The 19,387-nt window shown below is 41.6% G+C and overlaps 1 protein-coding gene across 2 annotated transcripts in view; it reads right to left on the bottom strand.

Annotated features, from left to right (window-relative positions):
* Positions 1–19,387, bottom strand: part of Me1 (malic enzyme 1) — a 116,223-nt gene that overhangs the window by 69,559 nt on the left and 27,277 nt on the right. For both annotated transcript variants that reach the window (XM_075965072.1, XM_075965071.1), the window contains exons 4-5: positions 7,039–7,114; positions 4,381–4,542 (exon numbers count right to left, since the gene is read on the bottom strand). In XM_075965072.1, the coding sequence (XP_075821187.1) occupies positions 4,381–4,542; positions 7,039–7,114 (238 nt within the window). The remainder of the gene's footprint in view (positions 1–4,380; positions 4,543–7,038; positions 7,115–19,387) is intronic.

Genomic DNA, 19,387 nt, shown 5'->3' with positions numbered 1-19,387 from the left:
TTTGGATGGAGAAAAGTACACATGTCCTAGCCATCTGAGCTTTCCTATCCATCCAGACCAAACTACAGTTCACAGGGTCATAAACATTATTAAAAATGATTTTAAGCACTGGATTTGGAGAGACTTTGTTACAAACAAATACATTCTTTCAGGTGTGGTCATGTTAAAGATGGTTCAACTATTTAAATCTTCTGAAGAAGGGTTTACTTAAAGCCAATAGAAACCACAGCCAAGTGCACACCTGCCGCCCTGGTATAATTATTAACAGCACTCTCTCTCTCATTGTGAAATGCCCTTGCTTTGACCATACATCATACCTGCAATGTGCTGCTGAACACGTAGTTAGGGGTTTTTTTGCTCACTGGAAGCTAACATGTTAAATCACATAAATGTAAAATATAAACCCTGAAACCCAGGTCTGTTGTAAAGCCCAGCTGTTCCTTAATGCATAAAAACTCTTTAAACAACCCATTGGCAGGCTTCCGGGTATCCGAGGTTAAACTGCCAATGTGCTACTAATGGCTGCCAATATTAAAATACTTTTTCCAAGTCTGGAATATATTTAGACTCCAAATATGAGATTTAGCGGAAAAAAGAAAGAAAAACACAGTTGAGGAAAAATGTGTCCCTTTGCCTTTCTCCAATTCTTTCCCACACTGATAGTTGAAGGACGTAACATAAAGAAGTGTGATTGAGACAACTCAGTGGGTAAGGGCATTTTCCACCACCAGATGTCCTAGGTTCAATTTCCAGAACTCACAGGGCAGAAGGAAAGAGCCAACTCCTACAGACTGCCCTCTCTCTCACACTTACACTTACACACAGACACACACACAAATTCAAAAAAGAGAAAAATAATTATAATAGTTAATTTTAAGATTTATTAATATATACAAAATGCAATTTCAAGAGGAACCAGCCAGAGGAGAGCAGGGTTATGAGAGGACAGTGGTGAAGGGGAATAAGTGAGAGCAAGTTATGTCAGATATGTATGAAGACACAATGATGGAGCCCATTGCTTTGTATTCCCACCTAAACAAAATGAGAAAGAGAGGAATTGGAGATTACTCTAGTTTATAGGCTGTCATGAAAAGAAGTGACAGAATACTCTGCATTATGAAACCCTTATTCAACCTCTGACTTCCACATCCACACACATACATGGGCACCTGCACACATGTGCTCACACACATACACGGGCACCTGCACACATGTGCTCACACACATACATGGGCACCTGCACACATGTGCTCCCACACACATACATGGGCACCTGCACACATGTGCTCACACACATACATGGGCACCTGCACACATGTGCTCACACACACATACATGGGCACCTACACACGTGTTCACACACATACATGGGCACCTGCACACATGTGCTCACACACATACATGGGCACCTGCACACATGTGCTCACACACACATACACGGGCACATACACACATGCTCCCACACACATACACGGGCACCTGCACACATGTGCTCACACACATACATGGGCACCTACACACATGTGCTCCCACACACATACATGGGCACCTACACACATGTGCTCACACACATACATGGGCACCTGCACACATGTGTTCACACACACATACATGGGCACCTACACACGTGTTCACACACATACATGGGCACCTACACACATGTGCTCCCACACACATACATGGGCACCTACACACATGTGCTCACACACATACATGGGCACCTACACACATGTGCACCTACACACATGTGCTCCCACACACATACATGGGCACCTACACGCATGTGCTCACACACATACATGGGCACCTGCACACATGTGCTCACACACACATACATGGGCACCTGCACACACGTGCTCCCACACACATACATGGGCACCTACACACATGTGCTCACACACATACATGGGCACCTACACACATGTGCTCCCACACACATACATGGGCACCTGCACACATGTGCTCCCACACACATACATGGGCACCTACACATATGTTCACACATACATGGGCACCTACACACATGTGCTCCCACACACATACATGGGCACCTACACACATGTGCTCCCACACACATACATGGGCACCTACACACACGTGCTCACACACACACATGGGCACCTGCACACATGTGCTCACACACATACATGGGCACCTGCACACATGTGCTCACACACACATACACGGGCACCTACACACACGTGCTCACACACACATACACGGGCACCTACACACATGTGCTCCCACACACATACATGGGCACCTACACACACGTGCTCACACACACATACACGGGCACCTGCACACACGTGCTCCCACACACATACATGGGCACCTACACACACGTGCTCACACACATACATGGGCACCTGCACACACGTGCTCACACACATACATGGGCACCTGCACACACATGCTCCCACACACATACATGGGCACCTGCACACACGTGCTCACACACATACATGGGCACCTACACACATGTGTTCACACACACATACATGGGCACCTACACACATGTGCTCCCACACACATACATGGGCACCTACACATATGTTCACACATACATGGGCACCTACACATATGTTCACACATACATGGGCACCTACACACATGTGCTCCCACACACATACATGGGCACCTGCACACACGTGCTCCCACACACATACATGGGCACCTACACACGTGTGCTCCCACACACATACATGGGCACCTGCTCACACGTGCTCCCACACACATACATGGGCACCTACACACATGTTCACACACATACATGGGCACCTACACACATGTTCACACACATACATGGGCACCTACACACATGTGCTCACACACATACATGGGCACCTACACACGTGTTCACACACATACATGGGCACCTACACACGTGTGCTCCCACACACATACATGGGCACCTACACATATGCTCACACACATACATGGGTACCTACACATACATGCTCCCACACACATATATGAGCACCTAGATATATCACATTCATATACATATGCAAAAATAAGAATACAACAACACTTTTAACACCAAAAGACAAAAATGGAAGTTGAAAATTAGATAGCAGGCAGATATGTTCTATACACATAGGGTTTTCATGACAGGGTTTCTCTGTAAATGAGATACATTTTAAAAAGAAGATAATGTGAAAAGTCCAAGGCAACCAGTCAACTTGACAATTCTAAGACGCACTTTCATGAAACCTTTTGTTTCTGACAACTCATGTAATCTATCAATGCAAGAAGTTCTATTGTAGATTCCAGTGATTAAGCTTCTCTGTGTCCACATGATATTGATAACCTTGCAAGAAACAGTCTTGGTGAGACTGGAGGTTAAGAGCACTGGCTGCTCTTGCAGAGGACCTGGGTCAGTTCCTAGTACCCACATTGTGGTTCACAACCATGGCTCATAACCACCTCAAACTCCAGTTCCAGGTGATCTATCAACTACTTCTAACATTATAGGCACCAGGCAAGTATGTGGTACAAACACATTCATGCAAACAAAATACTCACACAAATGAATAAAAATGTATAAATGATTTTAAAGGCCCAGCTTTAAAATTGTTCAAATGATTATATACTTATTTCAGTTTTATTCCTCTTCAGTAACACCCAGAATTTTCAAGATACACCACAGATCTTGTAGTTTTTATTTTATCTGACTTCCTTATATCATCTCAGCTTGTTTTAAAATACATAAAAATTAAAATAAAATCTTAATAGCAATATACACATAGAATTTTAAAACAGTATTTTTAAGCAGGTTACCTTTGATAACTAAGTCATTTCTACTAGTATTGAAAAAGAAAATATAAGAGTAGCCAACCACATTTTAAATCAAAATATTTCCTTGGATAGCATTCAGGCATAGCAGCTAAATATAATTTTGCTTGTACATGATGAAAAATATAGGAGATGTTTAAATTACTGATGGAATTCTTCTAAAATATTAATGTGAAATAAGAAAAGTTAACTCCAAATCATCTCAATACAGACTTTTAGAACAGAAAGGTTGCTAGCTAATTAAATTTAATAAGACCTATGGAATTATTTTTCTGCACAACATAAAGATAACAACTAGAAAGAAATTATGGGATCTTGAGTTATCCATTGCGTCAAATAAGAATGGCATCAATACTTATCAAAGCATTTGAGACCACTAAGGCAGATAAACCATAGATCATATTATAGACATGAGAAAAGCACAAAAAAGTGATTTTTTTTATAAAAGTTGAGGGCAGAGTTGAGAGAAGTGGGGTAACCTAAAAAATGAGTATGCTTTATGAAGTTCATGAAATACAATACATAGAAATTGACACCACTTTTTTAAAACCGCCAGCTGTTTTATACACTCAAAACACATACCTCATTTTCTGTTCCCACATCCAAAATGACCGGTAAACACTGCTGTGGATTCACCCCTCCACAGGCTGTGTACAGGGCCAGTTTACCCACAGGGATGCCCATCCCATTACAACCCAGGTCTCCTAAGCCTAGGATACGCTCTCCGTCAGTCACCACAATGGCCTAGAAGAAAGAAAAAGACAACAAGTCCATCTTTCCTGCTCTCTAGTCCTAAAGGTAATAAATGCTCTGCAATGAAACACTGAGCTACAAGAAAGCATAAATTAAATATACATAACTGAGTGTTTATTCATAGCCATTAGGGAAGAAGAAATAGGTTTTATTGATATATGTTCAGCATTATACAAGGTTGTATGTATGATTAATCATATTACTGTAAAAAGAAGAAGAGGTGTGAAATAGAAATTCAAACAACCCTAAATAACCTGCTCTTCAATCAAGAGAACAAATGGGAAATTAGAGCTCAAACTGCAAACAGAAGCACAGGGCAGCTGTCAGACTAGCCAATGCCCCTCAGTGCAATTACAGGCGTGTCCATAACGACATTAAGTAGACAGGATAGTCACACCTCTGCTCCCCGATGCTCTGGCCTCTGACTCCCAGAAATACCTGACACTGTACTGTTATCTCCACAGCACGTTCAGTATAGTCGGCTACACTAATTAATTGCCTGATGACCTTTCCCTAGAACTGATTAATTTTGCTTAGCTTATTTCTACTTACTCAGAATAATAATGAACCACACGTTACTCATATAGAGGACTTACTTTACAGAATTTAATATCATCATTAGAATTAAGGCACTCAATATCTTCATTCTATGATTCATGACTACAACTTAAGTTAAAAGAAAACCCAATTTATTAAAAAAAAATCTAAAATGCTGCAATCAAAATATCCATGGAATAGCAATGGACTTAAAAGTCTATTCCTTACTTATTTTATTTTTAATGCACTTATTGTATGTGTATAGGTGATTTGCCTGTGTGTACATCTGTGAATCACAGTCATGCTTGATGTCCATGGAGCCCAAAAATTGGCACTGAATTCCCTTGGACTGGATGTTTGTTGGTGCTAGGGATCAGCCTGGGGTCTCGAGAAGCAGTTAGTGCTTTTAAATGCTGAGCCCTCATTCCAGCCTCATGTGGAAGGTCCTTCTGTATATGTGTTGCTTTTATTGGTTAATGAATAAAGAAGCCACTTGGGCCTAAGCGGGGCAGAGTAGGTAGGGAAACTAAACTGAATGTTGGGAGAAAGTAGGTGGAGTCAGGAAACGTCATGTAGTGACCAAAGGAGAAAGATGCCCATGGGAACCTGTTGGAACCTTGCTGGTAGGCCACAACCTTGCAGTGATACACAGATTAATAGAGATGGGATAATTTAAGTTTTAAGAGGTAGCTAGCAATACGCCTAAGTGATTGGCTAAGCAATGTTTTAATTAATACAGTTCCTGTGTGATTATTTCAGGTCTGGGCAGCTGGGAACAAAGGAGCTGTCTCCACCAACACCAATTAGAACTCCAGAACTGCTTCCGAAACCACCTTGTTAATTCTTAAAATCCTCTCCAAATTTCTGGTTACAGTAAATATCAAGCCAGGGAAACGTCTCTGCAGGCAAGCACTTGCCACAGAAGCCTGAGCAGAGCTCAGAGCCCATAACCAAGGCTGTGGAATGAATGCACCCACACTCAGATCACAAGTACACATGCACATACAACCTTCAAAAATTATTATACTTTAAATTTCATTAACTCATAGCTCCTAAGTGTAAGCAGAGACTGCTTTTGCATTTCCCAGATGCCCAGACCCAAATAATCACACAGAAATGATATTAATTACAATACTGTCTGACCTATAGTTTGGGTATATTGTTAGCTTGCTCTTACATCTTAAGTTAACCCATTTCTATTAATCTGTGTATCACCACGAGGCTGTGGTCTACTGGTAAGTTTCCAGTGTGTCCCTCCTCTTCAGCAGCTACATGGTGTCTCCCTGCCTCCACCTACTCTACATATCTCTGTTCAGATTTCCCACCTGACTTTACTCTGTTAAGCCATTGGTCAAAACAGCTTTATTCATTAACCAATAAAAACAACACTTATACAGAAGGACATCCCACAGCCCTTAAGATCACAATGATAAAAGGATTGATTTGACAGACTTCTTCTGCCTACCTTGAACTTGGTGGATCATTAAACACAGAAAACACAGTTACAATAAAGAAGTTTGCTTAAAGAGATACATAAACATGTGGTTTCTTTTTGGTAAATTATAAGTCTGGTTCCACGTAGTATTCATATAAAAATTTATTGACATCTTCTATACTAAAACTCCCTGTATCTACATCCTAAGAAAATAAATAAATAAAAATAAGATAAAAATAAACAATAATAATTTTAAAAAGGCAAAAAGAAATTATATACCCTATATGTTGAATAATATATGTTTATATATATAATGATTTTACAAAGAATGAAACACTAAGAAATTAGACAGGAAAACAGTATCTAAATAGCTTTATAATAAAATTAATATACTGTAGATAAATCAGAGATATTAATTAGGTGACAATCACTGACAATGCTGCTCACAGCAATTAGGTTGATTGATGAGACAGAAAAGAGAGCAAACTACCTCAGTGCAGTCACTGAGAACTTACCTTGACAACCTCTTCTGGCCACGCATTGAGGACTGAAGCAATATGCCCTTTGTCGTGGATACTAATAAATAGGCCCCTGGTATGGAAAAAAAAAAAGTTTTAATTTACTTCAAACCGGCCAAATGACCATGAACATTAGTAAAAAAAAAAAAAAAAAAAAAAAAAAAAAAAAAAAAAAAAAAAAAAACTTAAACCTATTAATATAGTTACATCTTTACTATACTACTGAAAAAGTACTTCCTAAAATAATGGCTGGAAATCCTGTAAATAGGAAGCTGGGGATGCAGCTGGATTGGCAGAGTGCCTGTCTGCCACACATGAAAAAGCCCTGGGCTTGATCTCCAACACTGCACAAAACTGGACATGGCACTGGAAGGGGAGGGGCGGTAAGAGACAAATGGATCCCTGAAGCTCATTGGCCAGTCACCCTAGCCAAATCAGTGAGCTTTAGACTCAATGAAAGACCCTTTATAAAGGGCAAAGAGTAAGGCGGATAACCACTGCTGACCTCTTGACCCAGCAAGTATGCGCAGACATGTGTACATATAAGCATCCACATACCCACATAAATATACATACAGCACACTAATATGAAGAGATGGCTCAGTAGTTAGAGCATGCACTATTCATGCAGGAGACCCACATTCACTTCCCAGCACTATTGTCAGGCAACTCACAACTGCCTGTAACTCTAGCTCCAGAGGAGATGATGCCCCCTTCTGGCCTCTGAAAGCACCTGCATAAATTATATCCTTTCCTGGTTTTCTTACTGTCTCATGTGAAGTTGCTGTAAATTGTAAGAAGCTCCTAATAAGTTTCGTGAATTTTTAGATCTGACTGATCCAATGAAATCAGCAGAAAGGACATCAATAAAGAACTGGGAAATTAAAATGAGCTATTTGGACCTAAGTAAGAAATTTATATTAGGTTGTATAAGATGTTCTTGGCAATACACCATTAAATTATATTTCTTTGGAGACTGTATGCTGGCCAAGATTTTTAAATAATAATGTTATTGTGAAACAGAATTATTTAAAATAAATAACAAAGATGATACTAAAATTAACAGCAATTAAATGTCAAGATTTATTATGCACAGATCTGGGTTCGGTTACTGTGGAAGAGCCATTTGGCCACCCATGATCTACTGCACTATGTAGAGAGAATCATTCACAGCAAAAATGCTTCCTCTAGGAAGGAGCTCAGTAAGCCAAAGGTCTATAATGTCCTACGAGAGTCAAGCATTTTAAGAGTTATTTGTAATCCTTCCTGGAATGTTCCCATGATTAGAAATCTACAGAGATATCCAAAAGGATTTCTGCATGTCAGTAACTCATACTGCTGTGTATACAATTTGAATATGAAACATTAATCCTACACAGAGAGGAGAGAGGGGGAGAGAGAAGAGGGAGGGAAGGAAAAAGTGTGGGAAGGAAGGATAATGAAGTTATAGAAGCAAAGTTTAGATAAGAAATATGTTTATCTACTTTTTCATGAATTCAATTGCAACGGGAAACTTTGCTGTTCTGGGGATTAAACCAGAGTCTTATGCATGCTACGCAAACTCCCTACACTGAGCTGCATCCCAGCCTTAAACTCTTGCTGTCTCTATTCTTACTGGCCAGTTTGTTAAAAATCTCTGAGTTCTGCTCAAAGATAAACAAGCCAACTGTAGATACTCACATTTTGGTATTTAGTTCATGTCAGAACTGAGGCAACTTTAAAATGAAGATCATTTTTTTCATACACATAGTTCGAACTTTTTCCATAACCTCTAGCCCTGTACATATTTCACCCTCAACACAAATTTGGAAGACAGGATAATATTCTCCCTGTTGTCGGCTGATATCACCATGGAACTACATATCAAAATGGAATTCGCTTCATAACATGCAACTTTCTATTGTAACAAGACTTATGTTTTCTTTGGTAAACAAGTTTTATATGCCTGTTCCTGAGACAATAGAAGAGGCAGCAATTCTTCGATTTTCTATTATAATGCGTTCTTGCATTTGCTATTTCTAGAATAAAGTTATACTCCACTTCCCACAAAATGTGAGCATACATTAGTAAGCCTTGAAAATTAACTAAAGTTGAGGTGTACAACAGGTCCCCAATTGATGGAGAAAGCAGAACAGAGCACCTAGACCTAAAATGTGTTACATTTTTTTGAATTTGTTACTGTGCGCTGTGTGGCTAAGTGATGATGTTAACCACTGAACCAAAGGTTAGGTACACTAAGAGCATCTTTCTCTTTCTACGTGCTGGGGACAGGCCCAAGGATCTTGACTATGCTATTAAGCCTTCAACCACTGAGCCACATCCTCAATACCGTGAATGCATTTTTTTTTCACTTATCACTTTAAATTTCAAATGGATTTAGCAGAACATAAACTCACTGTAACTGAGGATCATGTGTACTTAAGAAAGCTAAGTTTGGATAAAATGTAAAATCAGGAGATAAAACAGGATAAAGATGCAAAGCCAAAAGTCTGGAGCTGAAAGCATTAGAAGAAATTATTAAAGGACAAAGAAGAGAAGGCCAAGAGGAAAGCATTAAAACTTAGTGTCACACAGTGAAAAACTGGGGTGATTAAGGAGTCCTCATGAATATAGGGGTCTTAGGCAGACAAGCCAATGCATCTGAAGCCAAAGAAAATTCAAAGGAAAACTGGGCATGGTGACACACGCCCACAACCCCAGCACTTGGGAGGCAGAGACAGATAGCTAGTCATGAGTTCAAGGGGAGCCTGGGCCTGGGCTACATAGTGAAAGCTACAACATGAGACCCTGACTCAAAATCACCTTATAAAAAAGATGACATCAAGAGGAAAATGTTAAGAAGGCATAATCAACACAATCCTATCTCAAAGTAAATGTTTAAAGAATTTAAAGCATATGACAAAGAATCTTTTTTTTGAAACACAGCCAAAACGATGCTTCATCACTACCAATTAGTTAATGCATTTATGATGTTGGATTCCCCTCCATATGCTATGAATATATTTTATTACCATTGGTTAATAAAGAAGCTGCTTTGGCCTATGGCAGGGCAGAATATAGCTAGGTGAGAAAACTAAACTGAATGCAGGGAGAAAGAAGGCAAGAGTCAGGCAGACATCATGTAGCTACCCAAGAAGCAAGATGTGAGGAAACAAACCACGAGCCTCTTGGTAAAATATAAAATAACAGAAATGGGTTAATTTAAGATGTAAGAGCTACTAGGAATATGCCTGAACCATTGGCCAAACAATATTTTACTTAATATAGTTTTTATGTGATTATTCAAGTCTGGGTGGCCGGGAAACAAAAGTGCAGTCTCTGTTTACACATTTCCAACAAAGAAAAATTTTCTTCAAAATCACACTTAGAAAATCAGTACTGATTCACTTGGTCCTCAGACATCAGCATTTTGCAAACTATCCCCATGATGAACACAGCCCACTTCAAAATCCAGTCTAATACTTGTTGCTTTGGTCCCATCTACCTAGGCTCTTTCTTAGTCTTCGCTTAACTTTCCTAGTTGTAATCTTTCCAAGTTCCAAGTGAGATTTTAAAGACTTAATTTATGTTTAATTACATGTGCAAGTCTGAGCATAGATATGTAATACACATGTGGTGCCCATGGAGGCCAGAGGTGCTGGATCCCCCTGGAGCTACAATTCTAGGCAGTTGTTTGCCTCCAGAGTGAGTATTGAACCAAACTTGGGTCCTCAGGAAGAGCAGTACTCACTTTTAACAGCTAGCCCATCTCTGCATCCCTATGAGTGCTTTTAACTTTTTATTCTTTGTGTCTTTCACATCATGAATCTCAATCCCGTTCATCTCCCTGTCCTTTCGTATCTGCCCTCTGCCCTTGCAACCTCTCCTAACCCCAAATAAAATTTAAGAGAAAATAGAAATAAAAGAAATAGAAAAGGAAAAAGGAAAAATCTCATCATGGAAGCTGTAGTGGGACACAGCGAGTCACACAGTATACCCTTTAGTCCATATATCTTTACTTGCAAGTATTCATTGCAAAGAGTCATTGGTCTAGTTTGAGGCCTCTGGCTTCTGCTGCACTACCAATGCTGGGCCCTCACTGGAACCCCTCTTGGTTATGCTGTTGTTGCCCTGTGTCATGGAGATCTGCAGCTTTGGGTCTGCAGGACCATTCCCTTCATGTGCTCCAACAGATCATAGATGGGGTGGATGTTCGGATGGGCCAACCCATAACTCTGGTCTGGGCCTGGGTGGTTGCAGGGTTGTCCGCCTGCCAACTCTCCTTCATCCTCACCACCAGGGTGAGCTTTCCAGCATTGCCCCAGCTAGTTCACCCCTAGCAGTGATGAGCAAGGGATGCAGCTGGCTCTCCTGATTTAATGCCCTCAGGGTCAGCTCTCCCAGACCAACACCATCAGGGCAAGTTCTACTGTGTTTCCAAGGTGAGCTGCAAGGGCCACTCTCCCAAGCGCTGCAGCTGGTGAGGGGCAAGGCCAGCTCTCCTGCTTTTATGACCTCGAGACCAGCTCTCCTAACTGCCACAGGCCGGATGGAGGGGGCAGGCATCTCTCCCCCATGAGGAGTTGGGGGTAGCTCACCCACTCCACCCCCCTTCAAAAGGGTTAGCTCCATTGTGCTGCCCAGACAAGGTACAGGGCCTACTTTCCAGAGTATTGCAGCTTAGACAAAGGGGAGGGTCAGCTCCCTTGCCAGCTGGGGGAAGTAGGGGCAAGGGGAGAGGGCATCTTCCCTCATCCCCTCCATCACTATAGAAAAGGGAGGTGGTACCAACTATGCCCCTCTACACCCTCAGGGCCAGCTCACCTGTACCCTTGTCTACAGGATCTTCTCTACTGAGCTGCCCAGGAGAGGCACAGGATCCATTCTCTCAAGTACTGCAGCTGGTAAAGGGTTGGGACAGGGGACAAGGGGTAAGGGGAAGAGGGCATCTTTCCCTCACCCATACCATCACATGGTAGATAAGAGGGTCGCAACCCACTCTTCCCATTCTCATGCCCTCAGGGCTAGCTCACCCATGCCCTTCTACTGCCCCCATGAGAACAGGGTCAGCTCTATTGTGCTGCCATGATAAAGTGCAGGACCTGCTCTCCCAAATGCTGCGGCTGGTGAGGGGCAGGACCAGTTCTCCCCCGTACTGCAGTCATTGAGAGGCAGGACCAACTCTGTACAGTCCTACCCTCTCAGCCTTAGGTAGTACCAGGAGCCAGGGACATCAGCACAGACTGTGGCTGCATTAGGGCCATGAATCCAGACATCACCATGGCCCTGGGTGGCAATCAAGCCACCACCTAAGCCCACTTCTCACTGCTTTTACCCCTTCAGCTCTGCCTCTGTCCACAGGATACGAACCATTCTGTCTCTCTCTCTCCCATAGCACACCACACTTTTGCTCACTGTAACAGTGTCCGACTGCTCAGCACCACAGGCGCCAGGCAGGCCCGTGCTTTCTCCTCGGAGCCTAGGGCGGACCGCTGGGCCTGAGTGTGCGTCTCTTTGCCCATCCAGTCCATTATCACAAGTATAACATGTGCAATGCTACTCTGTGATGGATCCAGAACTCACACACCTTCTGAAGAGCATCACAGAAATGTGTGCTATTTATCACCAGTCCCAATTTGTCGTTACCAAGAATATTAAATCCGATCACTTGATTAAGGTGACATTATTTGAGTTGCTCTACCCCAGGATCATCCCTTTTTCTTTTGACAAATAATATGCATTTAGTCAAATAAAAGTTCAAAGTTGTAAATTTTTCTGTTTCTTTATTCAATTAGCAACTTATTCTTGTCCATATGGGCTCATAGCTTAGTATTTATTCAATAGGGTTGAACCTGTTACAAATATAATACATCCAATGCCCAAATGTTCCCAGACATGTCTAGTGGGAATATTCAATTTGGCTTCTAGGTCCATTTTTTAGGGTGGAGGATGTGTTGAGATGAGGTATTGCTATATACTCAGACTGGTCTTGAGTTCATGGCTCTCTGCCATCAATCCTTAACTCTTTTATCTATTTCTGTTTCTATCACACCCTTTCTGAAAACCTCAAAATTCCTATCAATCCATCTGTTCTCTTTTCTTCACCTCCCTCTACACAGTTATGTTTAACAAAAGTACTCACCCATGTATATCAAATACACCTAGACCCTAGTCTCAACTACGGCCAAAAGACTCACAACTTATCCTGCCTTCTTCAAGTCCCTCTTGGGCTCTTGGGCTCTCCATAAAGCTACTGTTTGCCTCCGTCCCTCACTCTCACCCCCCCCCCAGCACCCGTCATCTCATTAGATTAGCACATAGCCTGCACTTGACTACCCTATCCCCATAAATGTTCCTCAGGCTGAGCCCACTATTTCACTAGAGTATTAGCAAGCGCCCACGTCTCCGTACTCTGGTGCCATTACCTCTGATGCTGTCCTATTTGCTACCCTCGGTCTTCCTCAGTCTCCTTTGCTCCTGCTCACCCTCAAATGTCTCAAGCTTCTGTCTCTCTAATGGACAGCTAAGGCCTCAGGGATCCATGCTTTCTTCAGCCCTTGGGTTCACGTTCAAAACCCTTTATCCAAGCCTCCGCTACTTCAGATGCTTCGCTCTGGCTTTATCTCCCCGTTTGGGTCCCATCCTTACTCTTGGCATTGGATAAACTGATTCAGCCTGAGAACCATGTAGTTTCCAACTTTCAGCTATTTCTCAAGGATTCGCTTGGGCAGACTTCCAGTACCTCTAGCTCCTCCTCTCTGCCGGATCAGCTCCCAATCGCTCACCACGGCAGAGCAAGTGCCAGCTCCTCTTCCAAACGTTTTCTGACTCACATTCTCAAGCTGCGTTTGGAATTCCAATGACAAACTCGCATTTCTCTACTATAATACTTACATATTCTCACAAAAATGTTCACTTCCTAGCATTGTTCCAACTAGATCACAACACTCTACAAGTCAGCAATTCTGTATTTCTTATAAAAATTAAAGAAGAAAATGGAATAATGGAGAGAATCAAGGAGATGAGGTTGGAGCAGTGGCTTAAGAGTCCAGATCATGTGCCGCTCTTACAAAGGCCAAGTTGCTTCCTAACACCACACTGTGGGCTAATAACTGCCTTTCACTCCTCCTCCCAGGAACTGGATACTCTTCTGGCCTCTGCAGATAATGCTCTCTTTTGCACACACTCCCATACAACACACAAACATACACATAACTGAAAATGAAATTTAATCTTAAAGGAAAAGAGAGGGGCGGCTAGACTTACTAGTGAGGGAAGTATGACAGGAAAAAAATGACAGAGAACATTCCAGGAGAAATGGGATCCATATTCTAAAAATGACAGGTCTCGGTGGGCTAGATATTTTTAAGGCAAATCCCCAGAAAAGAACAGCAAGAACTATAATCAATGCTTCTTCTAGGACTAAGGACCATGCAATGGGTAATTTGAGATCTCAATGCTGCCACTGTGGTGACAGGTCCCAGTGGTCGCCAAGAATGGAGAAACAGTGAGAAACCAGAGAACAGAGCTACACACTGGGAAAGAATTACAGTATCACATATCAGCTTTGGGAGAAAGGTAACTAAATTAGTCTAAGTACTTTAGACTTCAGGCTTAGAAATAAAAGAGAGGTGGAGAAGGGTTTATTGGAAGGTGCTTGGTAAAATAGTTTTTATCTAAGGATATTAGAGGAAGGTGGATTTCCTATTGCTTCCATTACCTATTTCTAAAGCCAATTCTGTTTTTAAATAAGTAGCAGCTTGATAATGCCAGTGTTTTCTTTGCTGCTTTGGATTGTTTTCTTTTGTTCTGTTTAAGATGAGGTCTTTTTATGTCACTGGACTCAAACTCATGGTAATCTTCCTACCTCTCAAGGGCTGAGATTAGAGATATGCACCACTGTGCCTGGACAAAGTGATTTTTAAGAAAATGGCTTGTTATTCTATAGGTGTCTTAGTTACTTTTCTATTCCTATAAAGCGACACCAAGACCAAGGCAAATCATAAAAGAAAGCATTTAATTGGAGGGTTGCTTACAGTTTAAGAGGATTAGTTTGTTATCATCATAGTGGGAAACATGACAGCAGGCAGGTAGGCAAGGTGCTGGAATAGTAACGTCTGTCCCACAAGTTCTCGGGCACTGAGGAAGAGACTGGGCCTGGCATAGGCTTTTGAAACCTCAAGGTGTACCCCAATGACACACCTCCTCCAGCAAAGCCACACCTCCTCCAGCAAAGCCACACCTCCTCCAGCAAAGCCACACCTCCTAATCCTTCCCAAACAGTTCTATTAGTTAGGAACCAAGCAAACATATGAGCCTACAGGGCTGTGGTGATTTGAAAGACAATGGCCCCCTAAGGATGTGGCATTAGGAGGTGTGGCCTTGTTGGGGGAAGTATGTCACTGTGAAGGTGGGTTGAGGTCTTGTATATGTTCAAGATACCACCTACTGTCTCAGATCATTTCCTGCTGCTTTTGGATCAAGGTATAAGGATTCTCAGCTCCAGCACCATGTCTGCCTGCATGCTGCCTTGCTTCCTGCCATGACAATAATGAACTAAACCTCTGAACTGTAAGCCAGCCCCAATTAAATGTTTTCCTTTATAAGAGTTGCCATTGTCATGGTGTCTCTTCACAGCATTAAAAACCCTAAGCCAGAACCCTGTCTCGAAAAACCAAAAAAAAAAAAAAAACCTAAGCCAGGCCATTCTCATTCAAACTACCACAAAGGCCATACCAACCAGTCTGAATTATAGACAATATGTATTCTTTACAGAGATGGTGTTTGGTCATTTTATAGTATGTAAGTTCCCTATTTGCTATTACTCAAAATAAATATACATACATACACACATACATACATACATATATACGTGCCTTATATTTAATAACCTCTAAATTTTAGGAACAAAATAGCTCCAATGACAAATGGCTGACTAAAGATAAATGATTAAAGATAATATCCTGAGAAAGGAGGTTCTTAAGGCCAGCCTGAGCTCCATGAAGAACTTCTGCCTCACCAAACACTTTTGTCATAGTATGTGGAGAAATCAAGTTCATACTAACTCCCTGCCAACTATCTTTCATAGTACTGGAAAGTGCTATGAAGGTTGTAGGAAAAAAATAATAAATAGTAAATAATACAAAATAACAAATAGTTTAACTAGCTATGAACCCTGTGGGTTACAATAAAGATCAACATAAATGTTATAGAAGTAGCCAACCACTTTCTGATTAGATTTAAGGCCCATTCCACAAGAGGGAACACATCCCTGGTACAGTAAATCTGGCCAAGAACTTACGGTTGGGAAACTCACAGACCCCAGGGATGAACCTACTACTATTATTCTGTTAAATGGACAGAGTGTCAAACGCCCTCTAAGCCCCATCTCTCTATCCATAGATTACTGTAGCTCTCAAACCTCATCAACGATGTTTCTTTGTGCAATGGACAGTGGGTAACTAAGAAACACAACTGCTCAAAGTGCAGAGAAAAAGTGTTTGCAAGGTGCTCATTCACAAGTAGGACATTTATATCACTCCTTCCCCACAAGGCTCAGCAACCGTCATGGAAGAAGGGGTGAAAAGAGTCTTAGAGCCACAGGAGGCCTGGAGCAAAACAGTGTTTTCTGACCATGACGAGGTCACTGCACTCACGAGCTCATGGGAGTTGTGGCTGCTTCACCGTCATCAAACCAGCCACCATTCTAGCACAAGAGAGAAGGGGCACCCAAGCCTCCACTCCTAGCTGAGAAGCTACTGATAGCAGATGGTTTCTGGGGATGAAGATTCAATTTTCTTTCGTGTGTTGTGTCTTGTAAGTGGACCATGCTCCAGTAGACAGACCCACATCCACGAGTATTTGGACAATACAAATCAAACTCAGGAGAGTCTAAAAGTATTTTTTTTAAAAAAAGGAAGACACAAAGTTGGGAGGGGTAAGGGTGGATCTGGGAGGACTTAAGGGGAGAAATGGAAAGTGAATATGAATAAAATATGTCACATGCATGTATGAAAAATTCCAGCAATTAATAAAAATACTGCATTTAAATTTTTTTTTAAAAAAAATTCTTTTTTAAATTTAAAAAGACCATCCATCTGAAAAGACCAAAAGCAAGAGTTGAGATATAGCTCATAGTACAGTCTCTGCCTGGCATATATGAGACTGGATTTGATCCCCAGCAAACCCCAAATAAATTAATTCATTCAAGACATACAGAAAAGTAATAGTACTTTTAAAATGATTATATGGTTACTTCAAAGAGTTTAAAAATTGGGGTGGGGTACTAAGGACTGAGCCTAGTGCCTCCCCCACTAGGCGAGCACTCTGACACTGTAACTCTACTAGACTTCCAGCCTGTTTCTAGTTTTTATTTTCAGACAGAATATCATTAGGTGGCTCAGGCTGGCCTTGTGCTCAATTTGTATCCCAGGCAGACCTTGAATTGTGACCACCACGCATCCCCAGACTCTCAAGTAGGTGAGATTACAGTCCTGCAAGACCAGGCCTAGCTAGAACCACTCTTAAAAAAATCAATCAAGAAAAAAAAAAACTTACATAAAATATAAGTAACTCATGCTTGCATTTGGAAAACTTTCTAGCTGTTAAAGCAGATAAATTAGGAGGTGTGTTTGTGTTCTCTATAACACTGTCGGTTAAGGCAGCAGTCAGCATAGCCATGTCTTCCACAGTCGGGGCTACTTCTGTTCTTACACACAATACGGTGAGAGAAAAGGCACAATAGATTCTGTGTTTTAACTCTGCAGATGAAAAACAGTCAACCTTACCCACTTTGTATTCAGTCCATTAGATAACATTTTGTTGCCTCTGAACTCCTTTTCGGTACTGGCAGTTGCCAAAACACTAGAAATTTCTAGCGAGACATACTGAAATGTGGGCTGGAGAGGCAGCTAGTGGGTAAGTGCACTTGCTATTCTGGCAGAGGTTCAGTTCCCAGTGTCCACCTAGTGGCTTTCGGGTGTCTATAACTCCAGCTCTAGGCAATCCGATCTCCACAGCATATAAACAGTACACTTACACACATGAAGACAAAATACCCAATACACATAAAATTCATCCATTAAAAAACACATACTAAAAATTTTTAAGTATGACAGTATAGTAAAAAAGAAAATAAATAAAAATGCCCACAGCTATGGGGCATTAGTTAAAAATGAGACAAGAAAAAAATGGAGAAATAGCTACACATAGTAGACACCTATACAAAAACAAGTGTATAAGCACCAGCTACTTGTAAAGCCCCCACCCTTTTCTTTCTGTTTGAGTCCCCAAATCCTACCAAAATAGCATAGTTATTTAGTCCCGTTTTGGGGTGGACAGCTTAGGTTTCTTCCCCAAAGTTACAAATAATAAGAAAATACAGAAGAAAAAAGTAACTCCAGTTTTCAAAGGAAAGTACATACATCCTATCTAACATTAGTTGGCAATGCAAAAATCAGACAACAATCTTTCAGTTACTTGATGGCTGTGGAATGCGAGTCGTATGGAAGGCCAATATAAACTATGAGCTGGGGACAAGACAGGAAATGACAGAGACACTCATGATGGAAGTGTGGCGGTCTCCTTCACAGCAGTGCCAGGCTCTACAGATAAGGATGAAGAAAGGCTACAGTGGAATTCAGATACACTTGAGCTGGAACTCTCTACTTACTAGTTCTTCAGGGTTTGCCCCAGTGTCCACAGGAAACCTAAGCACCCTGGCTGGTGAGTCTAAGCTCCAAACCTTCAGGGAATCTCTGAAACTAACATAGCATCTTCCACTAGCCATGCACCCCTGCCACAGCCTGCCTACGTTTACTCTACACTTATTCTCACTCCAAGGACAAACGGCCTCCTCAGAGAGCAAGTGCGGCACGGGGGAAGCTGTGTCTTCAGGGCCCTTTCACATTATAGAATGACATACACAACAGTGGTAACTCTGGGCCTTTGCTTTGCTTTGTGACTGTGTTCCTCAGTTATCTAAACCCAACACTAAATGATCAAACCATTCCATCAGTAGGTCCAGCTTCGCTGTCTAGGGTTTTAGACGTGACAGAAATCCATGTACATTATGGGGACATGACAGAAGTCCATGATAACTATGGAGACAGTCCCTTATTAGCCTAAATGGAAAAGCCTTGGTTTGATTTGAGTTCTGTTTGGTTTTTGTTTCTGTATTTTCCTTTTTAGAAAAAAAATCGATCTATAGAAAAAAGGGGGTAGGGAATCCAGCAATATATAAATATATCGCATGCACAGACTTGAAGACCTTCTGATGGAGGCCATTTTTCAAAGGATATTTGAGGGTCACTGCTATTGCTGACTGACCAGTCCAATCCTTGCTCAGGTTTAGGTTACCTCTTCAAAA

The sequence above is a fragment of the Microtus pennsylvanicus genome, chromosome 3 (genome assembly GCF_037038515.1).
Source record: "Microtus pennsylvanicus isolate mMicPen1 chromosome 3, mMicPen1.hap1, whole genome shotgun sequence".
NCBI classification, from domain to species: domain Eukaryota; kingdom Metazoa; phylum Chordata; class Mammalia; order Rodentia; family Cricetidae; genus Microtus; species Microtus pennsylvanicus.
This window is presented reverse-complemented; position numbering and strand designations above follow the sequence as displayed.